Source organism: Pristiophorus japonicus, chromosome 27, assembly GCF_044704955.1.
Source record: "Pristiophorus japonicus isolate sPriJap1 chromosome 27, sPriJap1.hap1, whole genome shotgun sequence".
NCBI classification, from domain to species: Eukaryota; Metazoa; Chordata; class Chondrichthyes; family Pristiophoridae; genus Pristiophorus; species Pristiophorus japonicus.
The window spans coordinates 8755263-8776766 of record NC_092003.1 but is presented as its reverse complement, the minus strand read 5'-3'; the positions used below and the strand labels follow the sequence as shown (position 1 = coordinate 8776766).

The 21504-nt window shown below is 44.7% G+C and overlaps 1 protein-coding gene across 3 annotated transcripts in view; it reads left to right on the top strand.

The window, feature by feature from the left end:
• Positions 1-21504, top strand: part of LOC139239466 (neuroblast differentiation-associated protein AHNAK-like) — a 49755-nt gene that overhangs the window by 9003 nt on the left and 19248 nt on the right. For 2 of the 3 annotated variants that reach the window (XM_070868234.1, XM_070868232.1), the window contains exons 2-4: positions 16048-16154; positions 18481-18634; positions 19856-20046. In XM_070868234.1, coding sequence (XP_070724335.1) covers positions 18481-18634; positions 19856-20046 — 345 coding nt within the window. In that variant the 5' untranslated portion in view covers positions 16048-16154. The remainder of the gene's footprint in view (positions 1-16047; positions 16155-18480; positions 18635-19855; positions 20047-21504) is intronic. The other variant, XM_070868233.1, reaches the window with a different exon arrangement.

Here is a 21504-nt window from a genome sequence, read left to right as displayed (position 1 = left end):
CCAGCATTTTTTTCTCTTCTGAAGAAGACTCTTTCTTTGGTGTCTGGCACCCTCCCGTGTGTCTCACAAGGGGTTATTCCTCATGGTTTGACAATAAGTTCCGGTGTCTATCCAACCAACATGGGAGGGTGATAGCTCGATCCTAGTCCGAGCCTGAAATCCACACGTACATTCCAGCCAGAGGTTCACTGGAGAGCAATCAGGAGTAGGAACACTGGCTTATTTCCATCCCCCCCCATCTCTGGTTGGAATCCGATACTTTCCTGTGGGGTCTCGTTAAGAGCCTTTGAAAAGTTGTGTGGGAACGCAATGCACCATTTGGCTATTGCTGCTTTGGGTGTTGGCAGAGTTTCTGGGCTTTAGTGCTGAGGCAGAGCAAGAGGATAACTTGCAAAGATGTAAACTATCTAAATATTTACTTACAAATATTTGCACGAGTAATGTATTTTCTGTGCTTTTTTATTGCAATTTTCCATGTCTGGCTCTGACTGGCTTTCAGTGCGTTGATGGTGTGTTTCTCTCTCAATTTATGCCTGAAGGGGCTGTCTCTCGCTGAGGTTTGGGTTCTAGGGGCTCTGGCAACCCTCCTGAACCACATACAAGTGCCCATTCTTCATGTGTGAGGCTAGACTGTGAACGGAGGAAGAGCGGGGGTTATGGGGCACGTAGCCAAGCCAGATTCCCCATCTCACCCAAAGTCCTCACCCTTTCACCTTCCAACAGTCATGACTTTCAGGAGCAGGAAAGCCGGGCTGATTTTCCTATGTAGTGTTGGGACAAATTTTGGTGCCCTTAGCACTACCCGAGATGAGATGACCTTAAACCATTACTTTAATATGTGTATATATAATTATTGCCAATGTTGTAGTTCGGCCTCCGGGAGACCAAGATCAGAGAACCGTGAGTCGGCACCTGGGTAAAAGGAAAGAAGAGCTTGCGTTTAGACACCTCAGGAAGTCCCAAACGCTTTACACCCAATGACATGCTTTTTGAAGTGTAGACACTATTGTAACATAGGAAGCGTGACAGCCAATTTGCACACAGCAAGCTCCCACAAACAGCACTGTGGTAAGGACCAAATTGTCTGTGGTGAGGTACTGGGAGATAGCTGGCAGAACCAAAACTTCACTATAGGTGAGTCAAGGGTTATGGGGAACAGGTAGGAAAGGGCAGGAAAGATCGGATCAGCCATGAACTTGAATGGCGGAGCAGGCTCGAGGTACCATATGGCCTACTCCTGCTCCTATTTCTTATGTTCTTATGTTCACAAGAACGGGTACCTTCACAGGAGGTGGCAAAAGCAGCCAGATTGTCTTTTCTTAATAGAATTTGGCTAATTGCTCAGCTCAGCTCTCAATCTGCATTAAGCCTAAAATGCAGTAAACAAGTAACTGCCCTGCCACAAATTGTATGTAGGTCAAGGGAGTCTGGCTCGGCTAAACTGAAAGGAGCTGTGTTATTTTTCTTGGCTTCGTCTCTCAAAGCCCTGTTGATGTTAGTTGGAGGAGTTCAGTTTGCTCTCCCTTCAGGGGGAGCTTTGGAAACTGGCAGAGAAGGAACTCGTAATTCCGAGGAAGCAGAGAAGAAAGTTGTTTTTTTCTCTTTGGAATTTTTTTATTAACAGGCCGTCGTTGAATTCTGTTCACCTTTTTTTCTCTCGCGCACAGAGCCAGAAGATTCCTGTTCCGTGTGACATGGCTGACGCTGACTTTTTCCAATCAGCAATGAAAAAAAATGAAGGAAAAATAATTTCTTTCTCCCCCACCCCTCCTCCAATTTTGTTTTCCTGAAAGGCCAGACTTATGCTGTGGTGCAGTTCTGGTACTCACCCAGCTGACCTTTTATAACACGGGAGTCAAGTCAGAGAGTTGCTGGAGTGAATTCAGAATCGATTTGGGAGTGACTTCTGCTCAAACCAGACTAAATCCAGGAGTGACTCCATGTTAAAGCGAGCTGCACAGTATGAGTTTCTTTTACTGGTTTGAAAATTGACTCCAAAGGTTTGGCTTTGGACTGAAGATTCGCCCCACTGGCTCCTGTGGTCTTACTGCAGCTTGCTATGTCTCCCTTCTGGCAATGGGAGATAGCACTTAAGACCATTGTAAGGATGCCCTACATCACCTAAGGCATGAGGCCTACAGTAGGGTGGGCATGATCTGAGAGTTCTGGTGTCTTAGATTAAATTGTTCTGAGCCTGGAGCCAGTCGAGGTCTGGGATCTGCCTAGGTCTAGAGTTGGGCTGGATGTACAATCGCTCACTAATGTATGGAGAAAATCAGTGAGTTCGGGGACAATATTTGTTTTCCTTTGATAGAAATTAAGAGTCTTTCATTGTTTTGGGATCGGTACAGTTATGTGTTTGAGGATTATGACCAGTTGGGGTGAAACCTGCCGTTTTAATCTCCTTCTAAACTGGCTAAATCCAGTGAGGTCTTGTGGTTTCAGATGGGATCATCATGAGGCCTGCCAGTCAGGCATCTGTGTATTTCCATGAAGGTGGGCGTTCTCCTTGGAACTGGTCTTGCACTGAATCAACTCATTACCCATCTGCTTGATAACTTTTCCAAATACCAAAAACACTATCAGTTCTGTGTGTACCCAAAACAACTCACATTTCTATAAGTGCCTTTCATGTAGAAAAAGATCCCAAGGTGCTTCACAGAGACGCAAAGAAATAAATGGAGGCCGAACCAATGAAAGGAGGCATTAGGAGGGGTGATCAAAAGCTTGGTAAACGAGCTAGGCTTTAAGGTTTAAAATGAAGAGAGGAAGATGGGAGGGAATTCCAGAGTGTGGAGTCTAGATGATGGGGCAAAGAGAAGGAAGTGGATAATGGGACAAGAATCAGAGGAACAGACAGTTCTGGGGGTGGGGAGTGGTTTATAGGGTTGGAGCAGGTTACAGAGCTATAGAGGGGTGAGGTCATGGAGAGATTTGTGATACAAGAATTAACATTTTAAATTTGTGGCTTTAGGGGAGCGGGAGCCAATGAAGGTCAGTGGGACTATCCAATCCAGGGACTGAGGAGACAAGAAAGTCTTTGAGTTGATGGGATTATGTTTATCTGTGCAGCTGCACAGTGTACAAGGCACAGACCCCCATCTGCCCGAGGCATCCTTCAGACAGACCCAAGAATCTGTGGAATGCAGCAGAGAATGTCATGAGTGCAGGGTCCAGATCTGCTGATTTCCTTTGAAGCCACTGATTGCCGTTGCTGCTTACACAGGAGTAGACAGTAGAGAGGAAAAGCACATCCTGAGTCCTAATCAAACCCTTAGCTACATTAAGCTCCTTGTTAAAACCCCCATTAAGTCTCAACTAGAAACTTACTGGCTGTGAAATTGGACATCGTGGAAAATGGGTGCAAAGAGGTCCTATTCATTAAAGAGGGCCAACCTCCCGCTCTGGAACAACGTCGAAAACATGTCCGAGGTCATGTTGATTCGGGTGCTATAGAGGCGTTCCTGGCGGCCAACTAAATTACGCTAATTGTGGAATGGGGCGGATCAGGAGTTCTCTTCCTGGCTCCACATTAAAACCACCCTCCCGTACTCACCTAAGACCCTCGGCTGGCTTTCTAACAAGCCAAATTCAGTATCCCCCTACCACCACGAGCGGCCTCTGGGGCTGCGACTGACGCCTGCAGCTCACCAGTACTATTCTAATGAGGCCGGCGGACCAATTTTCAGGGTTTTCAACCCCTCCCTGCTGGGTCCTCTCCTGACGGTGCTAAATGGGGCTGGGGTACAGTTCTGTGGGCATCAGCAGCTCTCCTGAGTGCTGTCCCTCATCTGCCGGCCATTCTTTAAGTGTGAGCCTAGACTGTGAGCAGGCTATTTGACTGTAGGAGGTATCACAACCGAGTCCTTGAATCAAACCAACTGTGTCCTCAGTTGATACTACGCACGCGTACTTTGCAGCAGAAGTCACTAGATAGTGATCAGGAGCAGCAACCCTAGCAACAAAGCGTGTTGTTACAGCACTCGGTGTGCTCAGGCTAGATAGAGGAAATAATTTGACCAAGTTTCTTGCTCCGAATCACCATTCAGTGGCCCCCCCCGCCCCCGGTCGGAAAGTGTATGTGGAGAAGGAGCAAATGCCAATCATTAAGATTATACCAGCGACACGAGGCTTTAGTTAAGAGGGGAGAAGAGAGAAACTGGGGCTTTTGTCATTGGAACAACGAAGGTTAAGAGGAGATCTGTTAGAGGTATTTAGAATTATGGATGAGGTAACCAGGGAAAATTTATTTCCACTGGTTGTAAGTCAGTAATTAGAGGACATACATTTACATCACCTAAAGAATGAAGGGAGAGGTTGGGGAAATTTTTTTTTAGGCAGAGGGTTGTTAGGATGTGGAATGCCTGATCAGAAACAGTGGCGGATGCAGAATCAATAATAGATTTTAAAAAGGAAGTTGATAAGTATCGAAGGGTATGGGGAAATGGACTAAGGAGATAGCTTATCAAACAGCTTGCACATGCCTGATGGACCAAATGATGCCCGATAGACCAAATGACCTATTTCTATGGTGTAAAATTCCATGGTTCTCTGTATGAGGTTAGGATTGGCTTAGCAGGAATGCCCGCCACAGTCAAATAATCAGCTGACACTCATCATCTAGGAGTACAGGAGAAGAATGACCACTCTGACCGAGGGACTGTAGGGCGACTGCCAGGTGTGGGACCCGTGATTTTAGGGGGAAAAGAAACTGAAAATAAAGAAAAGTGACAAAATGCTGTGTGCCAAATGTTACTGAATTCAGGGCTGCGGGTGATACATATCCTGTTCAAAAAAAATGTAGAGAACAGAATAAAACAAATTAAATTCATCGAATTAACTGCTAACAAAGGAGGATACTATCTGGTTAAGCCTGCTGTTGTCCTACTGACTTTTCCAGAGTAAACGCTTGGAACTGTTTTGACAGATTGGCCTCTGTGTTACCCCAAGAGAAGCTAATGTGGGCATTTTTCTGGTACATGTGAAACGGAATGAGATTAATTGGAATAATGAGACCCTGAAACCAATTCCGATGATTCATCAGAGAAACACGTGGGGTCCATCAAACCTGCTCTTCTTCAAAGGGCAGCTTGTTTTTAGGCCTCTTGTGGATGTAATGCTTTTGAGGTCAGAAAACTGCTCCCTCTCAACCACCATGCCTAGCTCCTCTTTCCATCGCCTGCCCTCCCCTCCTTACCGTCTCCCCCACTCTTTAGTCTCATTCACCAAGTTATTCTCTGACAGCATTCTCTCCTCTCATTCTTCCGTTCCACCCTTGTTTTTTTCAGCCTCAGTTTTATTCCTGCCTTCTCCCTCTGATGATCTTTCTGCTGTCACTCTTTCACTCGTTTTCTCTGCCTGTTTATCTTTCGCTCTTTATTTTCCTGTTTCTCTATTTCTCTTGCCTCGTTTCTCAAACTATTACATTTTTACTTGTTTTCTCTCACTCTATCCACGTACCTCACTGTCAGTTTCTCAATGATCCTGTTTATATCTCTCTCACTGTCTGTGCTTGTTTCTCTATTTAACACTATATGTCTGCTTATCTCTCTCTCGCTGTGACTTTCTTTTCCTGTCTCTCTATGTGGAGGTTTTGTTCCCAATCCCTACTTCTAAACACTCAGACAGTGCCTTGGGTCATGTGGTTAATAAGCCTCTCAAACATACACAATGCTCTTGTGTTACAGTACAGACCATCTGCTTTGTGATTACACCCAACAAACTTTATCACGAGAGTCCAAAAATTGGTTTGAAAGTTACTTTTAAACCAAAAAGGAAGGAACTTGTTTTGATATTTATGAACAGTTTATTAAGAGATGTTACAGAGCAGGGTGTATGATTATATGGGTAAATCAGAGTGTTACAGTGAGGGGTGTGGGTTATATCAGAGTTTTACAGTGAGGGGTGTGGGTTATATCAGAGTGTTACAGTGAGGGGTGCGGGGTATATCAGAGAGTATTACAGTGAGGGGTGTGGGGTATATCAGAGTGTTACAGTGAGGGGTGTGGGGTATATCAGTGTTACAGTGAGGGTTGTGGGGTATATCAGAGTTGCAGTGAGGGGTGTGGGGTGTATCAGAGAGTGTTCCAGTGAGGGTGTGGCTTATATCAGAGCGTTACAATGAGGGGTGTGGGGTATATCAGAGTGTTACAGTGAGGGGTGTGGAGTATATCAGAGTGTTACAGAGAGGTGTGGGGTATATCAGTGTTACAATGAGGGGTGTGGGGTATATCAGTGTTACAGTGAAGGGTGTGGGGTATATCAGTGTTACAGTGAGGGGTGTGGGGTATATCAGTGTTACAGTGAGGGGTGTGGGGTATATCAGAGTGTTACAGTGAGGGGTGCGGGTATATCAGAGTGTTACAGTGAGGGGTGTGGGGTATTTAAACAACAACTTGCAGTAAAACATCCTAAGGTGCTTCACAGTTGCGTGATCAAACAAAATTTGTTACCAAGCCACATAAGGAGATATTAGGGCAGGGGACCAAAAGCTTGGTCAAAGAGATAGGTTTTAAGGAGCGTCTTAAAGGAGGAAAGAGAGGTAGCAAGGTATAAAGGTTTAGTGAGGGTATTCCAGAGCTTAAAGCCTCAGCAGCTGAAGGCACGGCCACCAATGGTGGAGCGAATAAAATCGGGGGATGTGCAAGAGGCCAGAATTGGAGGAGCGCAGATATATCAGAGGATTGTAGGGCTGGAGGAGCTTTCAGAGTTAAGGAGGACGAGGCCTTGGATGATGGAGGGATTTAAAAGCAAGGTTGAGAATTTTAAAATCGAGGCGTTGCTTAACTGGGAACCAATGTAGGTCAGTGAGCACAAGGGTGATGGATGAACGGGTCTTGGTGCAAGTTAGGATATGGGCAAAGTGGGAACCTGGCCAGAAGTGCATGGAAATAGTCAAGTCTAGAGGTAACTAAGGCATGAATTTTCGGCAGCAGGTGAGCTGAGGCAGGAGCAGAGTCGGGCGATGTTCTGGAGGTGGAAGTAGGTGGCCTTAGTGATGGCGCGGATATTTCAGAGAATGTTACAGTGAGTGTAACCATTTGCTAACTGCTGCCTTTTGCATGCATCAGTGGAAAGGGAATTCAGGGAGTACAGTCTAATAAAGGTGAGCAAAGAGAGAGGGAGAGGGGTTCAGCTAATGGAGGTAGCCACATGGTTATGTTGAGAGTGACCGGATACCTAAGGAAACCACATCAAAGTACTGCAAAAATATTGTCCAGTATCGCATTGAGCTATTCTGACAAGAGGACCCACTTCTATCCCTGGAAAGTGGGCATCAACTGAGTACAGGATCGTGCTAATTTTTGATGCTCTCAATGCAATGGTCAAATAGCCAGCTAACATTCACTTGCCTAGGCTTTACCTACAATGGATGTACCTTGGTGTACCTGAGGCTGGTGGGACTGTTGGCAGCAAGGATCAGTGTCTGCAGGAGAGGAAGCGGGAAGAAAAGTGTGAAAGGAAAGGAGAAACCCAGGCAAAAGGCCAAGGGCCATGTGGCGGTGGTGGGGGTGGGGGCAGCGGTGGGTGGTGGAGGCTGCTCCAAGGTTCAAAAGAGAAGTCAAAATAAATCAAGAAGCAGTGATTAGGTGACGCTAGGCTTTGGTTTAAATGCCTGTAGATTTTGGGAGGAAGGAAAGTCATTTTTCTCAGCAACTTTCTCGCCCTTGCTCCAAAGGTGTTTGCCTGGTTTAGTGTTTTAGCGGCCCTGCTTGCCCCTTATCACCATGCCCAAGAGGCCATTAATTATGTGCGAGTCTGGAAAGAAAGTGCCAGCAGGTGACTGGACGATTGGGACGTTATAATTGAATCTTCAGTCGTGGACACACCCAATTGTGGGTGATGGGGACGGGGAGAGGGAGGTGTTGGTGTGGGGGAAGAGAGTTTCATTGAATAATATTCAGGAATGGGAACTCTGGACAAATTTCCTCCCCAACAGTAGTGGCACTGAAACCAATTATAGCACTCCTACCACCCCACTTGCTGAGATCAACGTCCGTCAGCACTGATGGGGGATGGACCCTTCTCGTCTATGGCTCAGCTGCTCGCTGGATAGAATTAGGAGTTCCTAGTTTTGAGGTTGTCGGAAATGAGGAGTTAGAATTGGAAGCAGTGCAATGAGTCTTAATTTTAACACAGCATGAATGCACGGCAGAGAAAGGGTGGCAACGGTGTGTTTGGAGTTTAGGAGAAGAAAGTGCATTGACTACTGCACCATCAGTAGGCAGACAAGAACGGTGCATTGGGGTGGGTGGCGGGGGGGGGGGGGGGTGTTCAAGGTGAAGGAAGGATAGATGATCTGACGGATGATTAATATGAGAGCGGTATTGAAGAGCCTCTCAAATGTGGCATCAGTGTTCAAGTCTTAAGGCAGCTGTGATTTGTTAGGAATTGCATGTTGGAGCATGTTGGGACAGCTGGTGCAGTAGATAATAACTTAGGCAATAAGTGGCTGTGTGTTTGACAGCTATAGCTGTGATGGTCTTCCACGAGTACTCAGTGTAATATGCTTTGATGCCATGAAGGTTAGTGGATCTAAATCACCGCTAACTTTCATCCACACCAACATGATTGTGCAATAAAGCAGTCATTGATTTGTTTGCAGTGACTTCTTTAAAGGCCAATATTGCCCGTTATTAAACAATTAGAGAAATAAGATAACCGTAGAGCAATACAATGAGAGCTTGATGCAATCGACCCAGTTTTACAGCCAGAATCTCCTGATAGCCTGAATGGGTAAAGCCATCCCCAGTGTGGTGCTGAGCCATACAAACTAGGTGACACAGCCAGTCGGTGCTGAGGTAGCTGATCCCAGTCAGGGTGGGCACTACCGTTGGTCTGAGAACCTCTGGTCTAGGGAGGAGTTCCTGATTGCTATCCAGTGACTCGTGCTGGAAAGCAAGTGTGTATGTGTAGCTGAGGGCTCGATTTGGGCAAGAGCCTGATACCGCACCCCACCCCCCACCCCATGGTTGAATAGTCCACGCACATATAAGAAATGGCTATTTGGCTGAAGTTTAAGGGAATGGTAGGCATCCATAGGACAGTACCTTGGCCAGGTGAGACACCATTTTATATCACCAGATCATTATGCAATCAACATTCCGTGTGTGTTTTTGGATACTTGGCTGCTGCAGTCTCAGTAAGAAATTTTGCTTTGAAGTCAACTTGCCAGAGAAAACTCAGAATTTGCAGTAGACTGTACAGGTGTAAGGTGCTGAGTGTGCTAGAATATAGGTGACAGCACCGATAGATTAGACCTGCATACCAATCCATGTCTCAGACTGGCTGCGCAGATCTGGGCAGGCCTGCACTTTGCCAGTTGAGGATTTGACATCCACTCCTTTCAAACAAATAAGAACATTCAAACTTTTGTTGGAAACCCAGGTTTGAATCCCGCTCTGTACCGATCTGGGTGATTTCAGCCAGGGTGAGGTAGGGCCTGTTGTAGTTGACCTCAGTGGGTTAGGGAGGGGGAAAATCACCCACACTTCCCACTTCGTATTGCTATTCAGTGTCTCAGTGGATGTCGGAAGATTGCCCCCTACCCCACACACACTGTGTTTGAATAGCCTGCCTAGACTCACCCATGAAGAATGATATTGGATGAGGTGTCAGAAGAACGCAGGCGTGCATAAAACCACACCCTAGCAAGAGCCGGCACTTTCAGGATCAGAAGGTAGAGAGTTAGTAAAAAAACAAAAAATCATTTTCATTCCACCTACTTCAGTGAAAGTATATAAAAAATTACCAGTTAATCTCCTGTGGCATTGCACAGGAAGGGCTGATTTTAACTTTCAGCAGTGGTGGAAAAGTGGTGATAGAAGATCAGCCGCCTGCCTGATTTTCCTTTCCATTGCAGTCGAAAGTTAAAAATCAGTCCTGGGGAGTCAAGACCATGTACAATCTTCAGCTGAAGCAGGGTTAGAAGCGAAGGATAATTGGATCAGTGTGCGCAGATGTAATTCAGTCCCTATTTTAAAGCCTTATTTTTTACAATGCTGTTATAAATTCTTATGTATACATTCATAGTGGAAACTGCATGTGTGCGCGGGTCGTGCTGTAATTGTACCCTCCTGGCAGTAGTGGTGCATTAGTGCCTCCACTGGGGCAGGGTATAATTGCAGCCTGAGAAGATTTCCATCGGCAGTTTCCATTTTAAATGTGGTTACGGACATTTATGTAGGAAAAGTTGACAGATGTAATATATTACAGATATATATATTGTTCCATGGCAACTTACTCCACAACTCCATCACCCTTAGGGCAAACATTTTCACCCAGACTTCTCTTCTTGCTCCCAACTTCCTCATTTTCATACCCGTGTACCCTGGGAATTGAACCCGGCACGGGTATGAACCATTTTTCTTGATCAGCCTCGAAGCCACTTTGTTTAATAGCGCAAGTACCTCGTTGCAGTATTAGCCTAGGCAGCGAGTGGCAGCAGGCAGTTCAACTAGTGGGGTGGGGATCACAACAAGCCCTCTGCCTTGATGTTCATACCCACGCATTTTCTAGGAATCACCAGATAATCATCAGGAGCAGTTGCAGCACCTCAGCACAGCACAGGTGGAATTCAAACCTGGGACCCCTCTTGTCTGTATGGCTCAGTACCCAAACTGGGAAGTATAGCTACGCATGGAGAGGGATGGTTCGATCTGTTCACTTTCTACCAGAGTATCCTGGAGACCATGCCATTGTTCACCATTTCACTTGTTCTTGTTCCATTTATATTTCCTTGTTCCTCCTGTTGACACAGGCCTATCTGCAAATTCCTTTTCGTTTATATTTGATCAGCGGATGATATTTTTACCTGAGTGAGCTGCCGTCGCTCAGTAGTGGCCCGTGTTTGTTTTCAGGAGGTGGCCATGCCCTGTGTGTACAGTAGTGCCTTTGTGAGCGCACACCCACCTTGCAGGAAAAATGCGGTTTTATCACGGCGAGTGGCATCAGATCCACGATAGGTCCTAAGAGGAGTAATTGTTTGTTGCATTTCCACTCAGGTCCCTCACCTAAGTGCCCATTCTTGTTCTTCATGTCAGGATATTTGACTGCATAGGGCATAACAGGTCTGCCTGATCCCGTCAGCACCCAAAACCTCCACATGTAACCACATTCTCCATGAGGTCACTACACCAGTGATCAGTAGTGGGGTACTGGCCGATTTCCCCCCACCTGTCCGTAGCCTAGAAGTAAACTGTAGCCCCGCTTCCCAACATTCACTTAACTCAGTACAGATGGCGGTGGGTTTGATCAAACCCAGAGCCTTCCTGTTCTGTGTGATTCAGTAAGAAAGACTTGCTTTTATACAGTGCCTTTCACGATCACATGACACCCCAAAGCGCTTTATAGCCAATTAAGTACTTTTTGGAGTGTAATCACCGTTGTAATTTAGGAGAAGCAGCAGCCACTTTGCGCACAGCAAGCTCCCACAAACAGCAATGTGATAATGACCAGATAATCTGTTTTAGTGATGTTTATTGAAGGATAAACATTGGCCAGGACACTGAGGAGAACTCCCCTGCTGTTCTTCGAAATACTGCCATGGGATCTTTTTCGTCCACCTGAGAGAGCAGACGGGGCCTCGGTTTAACGTCTCATCTGAAAGACGGCACCTCCCGACAATTCAGCATAACCTCAGTACTGCACTGGGTGTGTAAGCTTGGATTTTGTGCTCAAGTCTCTGGAATGTGACTTGGACTCACAACCGTCTAACTCAGAGGCTAGAATGCTACCAACTGAGCCATGTCACACAATCTAAAACATGCATTAAGGTACCGCTGAGATCCAAAGTCAGGATTTCCTATTTACTAAAGAGGCGCTTTAACCAACTAATCACCACGCCCGCGTACCCCTCAGTTATATTGTACACAAAGTATGGTTGTGGGACATGCTGTGTCCTCTTGTACATGTCACAGTTAAGGGGTCAGCCGTGTTGCGGAAGGAATCAGCCCTTTACAGCTGCGGCTGATGCTTTAATGCTCCATTGAGATAATTCATTGTTGCCGATGCATGACTAAATCTCTTTAGGGCTTCCGTCACCTTGTAGGAATGTGATTTAGGGTGGATTTGTAGTCCTAGGGCAGACAGACTGAAATCCTACAATAGCAGGTGGGACCCTGACAAGGTTGGACAAGCAAACACGGCATAATAAAGCATTTTATCACACCCTTGGGGTATCTCAAAGTGCTTCACAACCAATGACTTACTTTAGAAGTATTGTTTTGCAGGTAAACATGGCAGCCAAATACACACAGCCCGATTCTACAAACAGCAATTGAGCGAATGGCCAGTTAATCTGATTTTGGTGCTGTTCATTGAGGGAGGAATGTTAGCCAAGACACCGTTGGGAACTCACTGCTCTGCAAATAGTACCATGGAATCTTTTGCTTTCACCTGAACAGGTGGTTTAACGTCTCACCTGAAAGACAATACCTCCGACAATGCAACACTCCCTCAGTAAGGCGCTGGAATGTCAGCCTTGGTTGTGGGTTCAAGTCTCTGGAATGGGATTTGGACCCACAACCTTCTAACTCAGAGACTAGAATGCTACCAACTGAGCCATGTCACACAATCAAAAACATGCATTAAGGTACCACTGAGATTCAAAGTCAGCATCTCCTATTTACTAGAGAGGCGCTACCACTGAGCCAAGGCTGACAAAAAAGCAAATTGCCAGCCAGTGACAGGAAGGTACACTGACTCCTTAGGTGTCCTCTCCAATTTGGAATGGGTAAAAATCAATCTCGTATGATTCCTCAAATTATTGGGAACAAGATTATGGGTAGCTCAGCCACAAAATAATAATTTGTTATTATTTAAATGGAGAAAGATTGCAAAGTGCTGCACTACAGCGGGATCTGGAGATACTTGTGCATGAAACACAAAAGGTTAGTATGCAGGTACAGCAAGTGATCAGGAATGCCATTGGAATCTTGGCCTTTATTGCAAAGGGGATGGAGTATAAAAGCAGGGAAGTCTTGCTACAATTATACAAGGTATTGGTGAGGCCACACCTGGAATACTGCGTGCAGTTTTGGTTTCCATATTTACGAAAGGATATACTTGCTTTGGAGTCAGTTCAGAGAAAGTTCACTAGGTTGATTCCGGGGATAAAGGGTTGACTTATGAGGAAAGGTTGAGTAGGTTGGGTCGCTACTCATTGGAGTTCAGAAGAATGAGAAGTGATCTTATTGAAACGTATAAGATTATGAGGGAGCTTGACAAGGTGGATGCAGAGAGGATGTTTCCACTGATAGGGGAGACTAGAACTAGGGGACATAATCTTAGAATAAGGGGCCGACCATTTAAAACTGAGATGAGGAGAAATTTCTTCTCTCAGAGGGATGTAAATCTGTGGAATTCGCTGCCTCAGAGAGCTGTGGAAGCTGGGACATTGAACAAATTTAAGACAGAAATAGACAGTTTCTTAAACGATAAGGGAATAAGGGGTTATGGGGAGCGGGCGGGGAAGTGGACCTGAGTCCATGATCGGATCAGCCATGATCGTGTTAAATGGCGGAGCAGGCTCGAGGGGGCCGTATGGCCTACTCCTGCTCCTATTTCTTATGTTCTTAAAACCATTTTTATTTATGCTGGTGCATGCCAACATTTAGTTTAAAAAAAAACTTCTTAAAACATTTCAAAGCACTTTATGCAGTGCCCTTTTCGCCCTCTCTCGTGCTGAGGTACAGATCCACATGGAGCCCTTCGATACCTCAACCAGTTCCTCATATATGGGCCTAGATAATGAGTGTTGTCAAATTGTTTGACTGCAGGGTGGTTCTGAGTCAACCCTGATCCTGTCCTCCCCTGATATCCACATAGCGATCAGGAACGGGAATCCCAACTAATTTCCCCCATCCCTACCCAGGTCCGTTGAGGCTGATTGTAGCGCCGCCCAATGTTGTTCTGGCAGAAGTCAGCTAACTCAGCGAATCGATCTTGGGATCATATGGTCTATATAGCCCAATTCCACATCTAGGCAGTGCATTGACACATTGAGGGAGCAGAGCCTTTTTAGAATGTTTACTGTTTCTGTCCGTTTACGACAAGTTTCCTCACCCTTCACAGACTGCTTGCAAACAGTCTAGTCTGACAATGGACGCACGCTTACTATTATAGATCCTGGTGGAGTGAACTGAATGAGCAAGACAGGTTTTGTCACTGAGCATGCAGGTTCCTTCTCCAGGGAAGGTAGATCTTTTTTCAGAAAGGATGACAAAATTCACTGGCAGATTGGAGGCAGGAATTGATAAAACTGAACAGAATGAGTGAGGCAGCCCTTGATCTCAAACTACTGACTTGGCTGGGAGGTTGCAAACTCACAAGTTATTGAAAGATTGTTCTTTTTCTTTTTGTGATAGTCAGAAAGACGTTTTAATCAGATTAAGGCAGAGTTTTGTCACATTAGAAGAGTAGTTGTTGACTTAATGTTGGCAGTAATATGAGACTGGCCCCAACATGCTGTTTACCAGGGAAGCGTTGCTGGATAATCACTGGATAGAACCGAATTTCACCCTTTGTAAACGGTACTTCCTTCACAGCTGTCAAAACACAAGCCTTTTATGCCGTAGAATATAACTGGTGCAAAAAATAATTCTGTTTCCAAAGCAGATTGTTCTGGTCTAGAGTCTTTTTGAAGCTTCAGTGCTCATCAAAGTATTCGAACTAGGGAAAACAACACTTACCATTTCAGGCACCCAGATGCTGAGATTCTGCAAGGGTTTCGCAAATCTCCCACCAGAGTTACTGCGGGACTCCAGTGAAATGCGCATGGAATTTTAGCCCCCCCAACTCCCAATTGTCAACATCAAGCATTTCCTTCTCTTGAAGGTACTGATTCGTGCTGGTGAACGATTCCTTGGATGTTGTTCTGCCTATCTTGCCTCACTTTGTCAGCTGTGGCTCAGTTGGCAGCACCCACGCCTTTGATTCACCCCGGAGACTTGAGCACAAAGTCTAGGCTGACACTCCATTGCAGTACTGAGGAAGTGCATCTTTCGGATAAGACGTTAAACCGAGCAGGGGAGTTATCCCCGGTGACCTGGCCAATATCTCTCAATCAATATCACTAAAACAGATTATCTGGTCATTATCACAGAGCTGTTTGTGGGATCTTGCTATGCACAAATTGGCTGCTGCGTTTCCTACATTACAACAGTGACTACACTTCAAAAAAGTACTTAATTAGCTGTAAAGTGCTTTGGGACGTTTGGTGGTTGTGAAAGGTGCTCTAGAAATGCAAGTCTTTCATTGAGTGGCCTTACTTTACAAGGGAGTCTATGTAAGTGACCATCAGCAGGCCAATAAACCGTGCTGGCCATTATAGCCGAGCCTGATCCTGTCGTCACTTGATGTTCACATTCTAGAAATCTAACAAGTCGGAAAATTATCCTTAGTTGATTTAGCCTTCCCTTGGCTGAGGGCATCAACACCAATTGAAGAGGCCTAACTACTGTAATCAGTTAACTCAGTATTTCCTGGAGTTTGTACCTGGGTCTGTTTGGCTCAGTTGATCACGGAGCCATCGGGGAGGGGGTGGGGCTTTAGTCATCATCATTAATCTGACAGAAAGCAAGATACAGACCCTAAGAGCCTACGAGTCATTACTTGTTGCACTGGGACAGCTCAGTTGGGAGGTTTGTCGTGCAGTGCTGAGATCCGGATAGTGCTAGGAATTCAGTGCCCTTCCTGACAGACCAGGAGATTTGTAAGGTACAAGGAAACCATTTGAAACTCAGGATCTGTTGTATTGCCACAGAGAAATTGGTGGTGGGTCTTCTTAAGTAATTTGCTAGACCACTTCAGTGAGCATAGAGTACCAAGTAAGTGGGACTGAGTCACATGTAGGTCAGACCAGGTAGGGGTGACAGGTTCCCTTCTCTGAACCAGTTCGGTTTTTCCGACATTCCAGAAACTTTTATGGTAATTTTTCTGGTGCCATCCCACAAATGACCAGATTTATGAATGGTGCGCAGGGCTAGAAATAAACCTTACAGTTTCTGACGTCTGCCGAGTCTGACTGCTGCTCCTTCTCTCTTCCAGTGCTGTGAGCCTGAAGCAAGCACAAGTAAAGCAACAGACTTTGTACCAGCCGAAGAAGCGGCAGCGATTTTGTTTCATACTTTCAGAGACGGGGAAACTACACAAACGTATGTCCTTTCTGATTGTCTCCCCTCAACCCCGTAGGTGCAGTGGCGCAGAGAAAACTTTGTGAACATTGTTATTAAAAGTGGTTGCATATTTCATAAATACATTCTCCCATGGCATTGCTTACAGTAAGTCAGATGATGCACAGCCTTATAAGAACAGGAGCATTGTTCCATGTTCCATGTGACATACATTGTATTATTCTGCTGCTAATGAGCATATGTGTGTGTCTGATCTGTCCCTTTAAGATCCCAAAGTCCAATTGCTGTAAATTGTTTATCTCCAGGACAGTTAGAGGCTAATTGCTCTGAGGAACATCCTGAAGTTAATTAGAGAATATTTTCTGTTGCTGGCTAAGTTTTTAAAATGGTTGATGCAAATCATAAAATCTGAAGTATAACAGACATATCTCAAAACTAGAGCGAGACAGATGGATTTATAATATATAAAAAATCTATAATATATTAAAAACACTTCCTGTTTACAAAGCCTGTTGTCAACTTTCCCACTTTACATTCCTAGATATGTATATATATGGTTTTAATTGAAACTGCCAATGTTAACTTGTCATGCAGTAATCATACCCTCCTGCCAGTGGTGTCGTTGCATTGTCTCAGATTTACATCTCTCCTCAGCCTGCACTGGAGAGAAACTCCAGTGCTTCAACCAACTCTACTTCCAAAATTCCTCTAAGCTTTGCTAATTAACTATAAAATCATACAAAACAAGGATAGAAAGTATCTGTTAAAATAGAGACTGAATTATGTCCATGCAACCTGGTCCAATTACCCCTTGTCCTTTCATCCCATTTTACCTGAAAGCCATACTTGGAATAATAATAAGATAATCTAATACCTGTAAGCAATTTCTGCCTACAAATCCTTACTTCCTATTGTCACATTTTTGTCATGCTTCTGTGTCAACTTCTTCCATTATAAATTCTTATATACACAGTTATATTGGCAACCTTCTTATGTCGTGCTATAATTTATCTTTCTCCTTTCCTCTGTTGAAGGTTGCTAGAGTGTTGTTGCACAACTGTTGCCACTTTGCTCAAGTGGTCAACTTTCCTTCATGTGTTGGCAAGCTTTTCAACTGTGGAGGTATCACTCTCAAAACTGACATCTGTCCCCATCCAATATCGACAAACGTGCACTTTCAATCCATAGCATCAGGAGAGGGACCCCCACCACACCCACCCCTTCCCTCCCTCCTAATTCAAGAGTACTAAGGCCAAATGTAAGGCCACTACTGTTAGCCTGATAAGCTAACTTAGCTCAGACAGGGTTGGAACCTGAGACCTTCCTTGTCTATATGATTTAGTACCACACCAGGCAGTGCATCCACCCACTGAGCCATCTAGGTGGAAAGGGAGCCGAAATTAGAATCATAGAAATAGGACAGCAGAGAAGGAGTCCATTCTGCTCATCGAGTCTGCACTGGCTCTTTCGAAGAGCAATCCAGTTAGTCCTACTACCCCGCTCTTTCCCCATAACGCTGCAGATTTTTCTCCTTCCAAGTATTTATCCAATTCCCTTTTGAAAGCTACTATTGAATCTGTTTCTATCAGGCAGTGCTTTCCTAATCCTAACCACTCGTTGCATAAAAAAGTTTTTCATCATGTTGCCTCTGGTTCTTTTGCCAATCACCTTAAATCTGTGCCCGCTGGTTATCGACCCTTCAGCATTGGAAACAGTTTCTCTTTACTCTATCTGAAACCTTCATGATCTTGAACACCTCTATCAAATCTCCTCTTAGCCGTCCTTTCTTTAAGGAGAACAACCCCAGCTTCTCCAGTCTATCCAGATAACTGTAATGCCTCATCCCTGGAACCATTCTTGTAAATCTCTTCTGTACCCTCTCCAAAGCCGTCACATCCTTGCTAAAGTGTGGTGCTCAGAATTGGACACAATACTCCAGCTGGGGTCGAACTAGTGTTTTATATAGGTTTAGCATAACTTCTTGGCTTTTGTACTCTATGCCTCTATAACCCCAGGATCCCATAAGCTTTATTAACTGCTTTGTTAACATGTCCTGCCACCTTCAAAGATTTGTGCACAAGCACCCCCAGGTCTCTGTTCTTGCACCCCTTCTAAAATTGTATCATTTAGCTTGTATTGTCTCTCCTCATTCTTCCTACCAAAATGTATTACCTCACACTTTTCTGTGTTGAACTTGGCTTCTAACACCGTTGTTAAAGAGTTCAGACTCCTTCACCAATCTGGCGACAGACACCCTGACAGTGATAAATCTCGGACCTTCCAGTAAGCATTTTTCCTTCAGTGAAAAAAGGGCTGACTAACACTTTGCTCCTTCTGATTTCGACAGATGGCTAAAAAGGAGGACGATCTAGACGTGCTGCTCCCAAACTGGTCAGGAGCAGCTGCACACGGGTTCAGTATAAGTGGTAGTGATGATGGGATCTTCATCAAGGATGTGGTGCAGAATTCCCCAGTAGGAAAGAGTGGAGTGATGAAGGAAGGTATGGTCCCGGCTTCTCAACTAGTCTTCCTTTCTCACACCGCACCCTAGTAGTTAAGGTTGAAATGGAACACTCTGAACTGATGGTCTTAAGCAAAGGCAGCCTCTACGTCCCACATTTTATTGTGCAATTTGTTCAAATAAATTAAAAATTCATAATTACCTTCACTCTTAGAGAATTTGCTGTGAGTAATTTAAAAATAAGCAGCTTATTAAAAATCCTATAGGTGCTCAGAAACCTCTTCTGGGTTCGTACAGTCCCATAGTCACAGAATTTAAGATATACTGATGGATCTTCCACAGCTGTACTTATTGTAAATTGGATGATGTACTGCTTTATAAGGACATGAATGTTACACTATATATTATACATTTTTTTTTACTATGGTAGCGATGCCCCTTTAAAGCTACAAGGTTCAAGTATTGTTAAGTAAATGCAGGCTGAGGTCACTCGGAGAATAATTGCTGCTTTGTCAGGGAACTTTGAAATCTGTTAGTCAGATTCAAGCTCTAGCTCAAAGGTATGCATCATGATAAGATTGTTTTCTACGTCGGCCTCTATGTCACTTGTATCAGTAAGTTTAAATTATTAATTTTCCGCTGCTAATGGACAAAAGGAACTAAGATGTTTTGTCAAAGTGTAAGAAATAAGTATGAATTAACGGGTAATTGTTGCTTTTTTTAAATTTCTACGGACAACTTTCTTTCTGAAGACACTGACTCATGCTCAAAGTACCAGTCTGCCTCTGGTACTGTACACAGGTGACTACTTTTCATATGTGCACTCAGACAATGAGTGTTGGCAAGCTATTTGACTGTGACTGGAGGGGGAGGCTGGGTGGAGGGGGGAGGTGGGGGGGGAAGGTATCACAGCCAATTTTGTCCTCAACTAATATCCAGAAACACATGCACTTTCCAGCACTGAATAGAATTCAGCCACATGAATACTGGGGCACTGACGCCAATTATAACATCACTGCTGCCCCCTCAGCTAAGATCAAACCCAAGATAGTCCTGTGTCTCAGTTCCACATTGGACAGTGCACTCACCAGGTGAGCTTTGGTAGTTTCTGTCCATAGCACCCTTGTTCCTTTTGTGCAGCCTGCTGTTGTCTAACTCACTGGCTGAGCTAGGCTTTTACCATCACTATTTCAAGCCTCAACACTTTGACAACCTGAAAGGCGCTATGTAAATATGAGCTCTTTTTCCCTTTCCTTTTCAGGTGACCAAATCGTGAGTGCAACTATTTACTTTGATGAAATGGGATACGAAGAAGCACAGAAAATACTACGGACAGTGGACCGACACACTGTGGGACTGAAGTTACATCGGAAAGGAGAAAAGCTTTCTCCTGGGGGAAGTTATTCTTGGGACCCCGATCGGCTTGGGGCTACAAGTCCAGATGCTGTACTGGTACGTGCAGTGTTGAGTAAAGTCACATTAAAAGGAAGCTTATTTTTAAACAAGTTGGTATTACAGGATACCACCACCTTTATAATGCATAACTGCTTCAAGAGTAGGTCTGAAGTAGACCAGAGCCACCGGTGCTGTGGAATCTGCCCATTTACATTGTATGGCACATTTCGTGGCACAAGAGCAGCCAGCACATGCAGGTCTAGCATTTGAAAGTGGCATTTAGCAGATTTATTTTCTGGCTGCTTGACGTTAGCTGGTAAGAATGTGGGGTTGATCTATGAAATAAAGGACAGGCAGACTCCCTGATGTGATGCACACCAGGAAGGATCAAGATTCCCTCATGGTCTGTGCTGAGTTAGCTGATCTCAACTGGGACAGTGCTTGGGGTCACTACAGTTGGTCTCGGTGCCTAGGATTGGGGGAGGGGAAATTGGCCAGGGTTCCTACTCCTGATTGAAATAAGCAACATCTACTGGAAGTATGCATGCGGACAGGATCGGGCTTGGCTGTGATGCCATCACAGTTGGATAGTCTGCTCACCCACAGCCAAACAAAACATAATAGTTGGCAACTTGAGTGAAGTACCAGATGGTAAGTAAGGGACACAGCGCCTCCTGGAGGGAGGGGAGAAAATTGTAGAGAAAAACATTAAAAGAAATAAAGGAGGGAGTTTATGGCCTAAAATCCTGTTCCCAAAAATTCCTATGTTCTTCCCCAATAACTGGAGAAGCAAGGACTTACCGTTTCCTCTGCTACTAATGCTGCCCTCTGGAGGCACCAGTGAAAAGCACCTCTTCAGTAGAGTTTCAATGCTCACATGGGTGGTTACACCTCCTCATTTACCTTACAATGCTGCCACAGGTGACAGCTGTAAGTTAAAGGTACTGTAATATAACACACAGCTTTTTTACATCTTTCTCTGTAAAAACAGAATTCCTGACTAATCCCACACTGCTTATCGCACTTCACTAACATCCGTGCATATTTCACGTCAACTTTTTCTGTTATAAATTCATATATCCACATTTAAATGGAGACTGCCAATGTAAAGTTATCACACAGTAATTACACCCTCCCGCCGCAGCATCATGGGTAACCATCTAGTACTATATCATATTTCCCAAATAAATTTCCCCCATTTTCTCTATGTCTCTCCTGAAGGAACTGATTTTTCCTGAGGCAAGGGATCCTCCGTACCTCACTCAAGGGCTATTTGACATTTTTAAGGCAAAAAAAACAGCAGCAACATCTCGCATTTATAGAAATACCTTTAAACGTAGAAAACCTCTTGAGGCACTTCGTATTGGAGAATACAGATGCCGAGCAATAGGGGATAGTTAGAAGAGCTCACTGAAAGCGGTTTTTAAAAGGCTTTTAAATGTGTGGAGAAAGGTAGCAAGGTAGAGGGCTGTAAGGAGAGTGTAGCCCTGAGAGGCTTGAAGGCTCGACCACTGC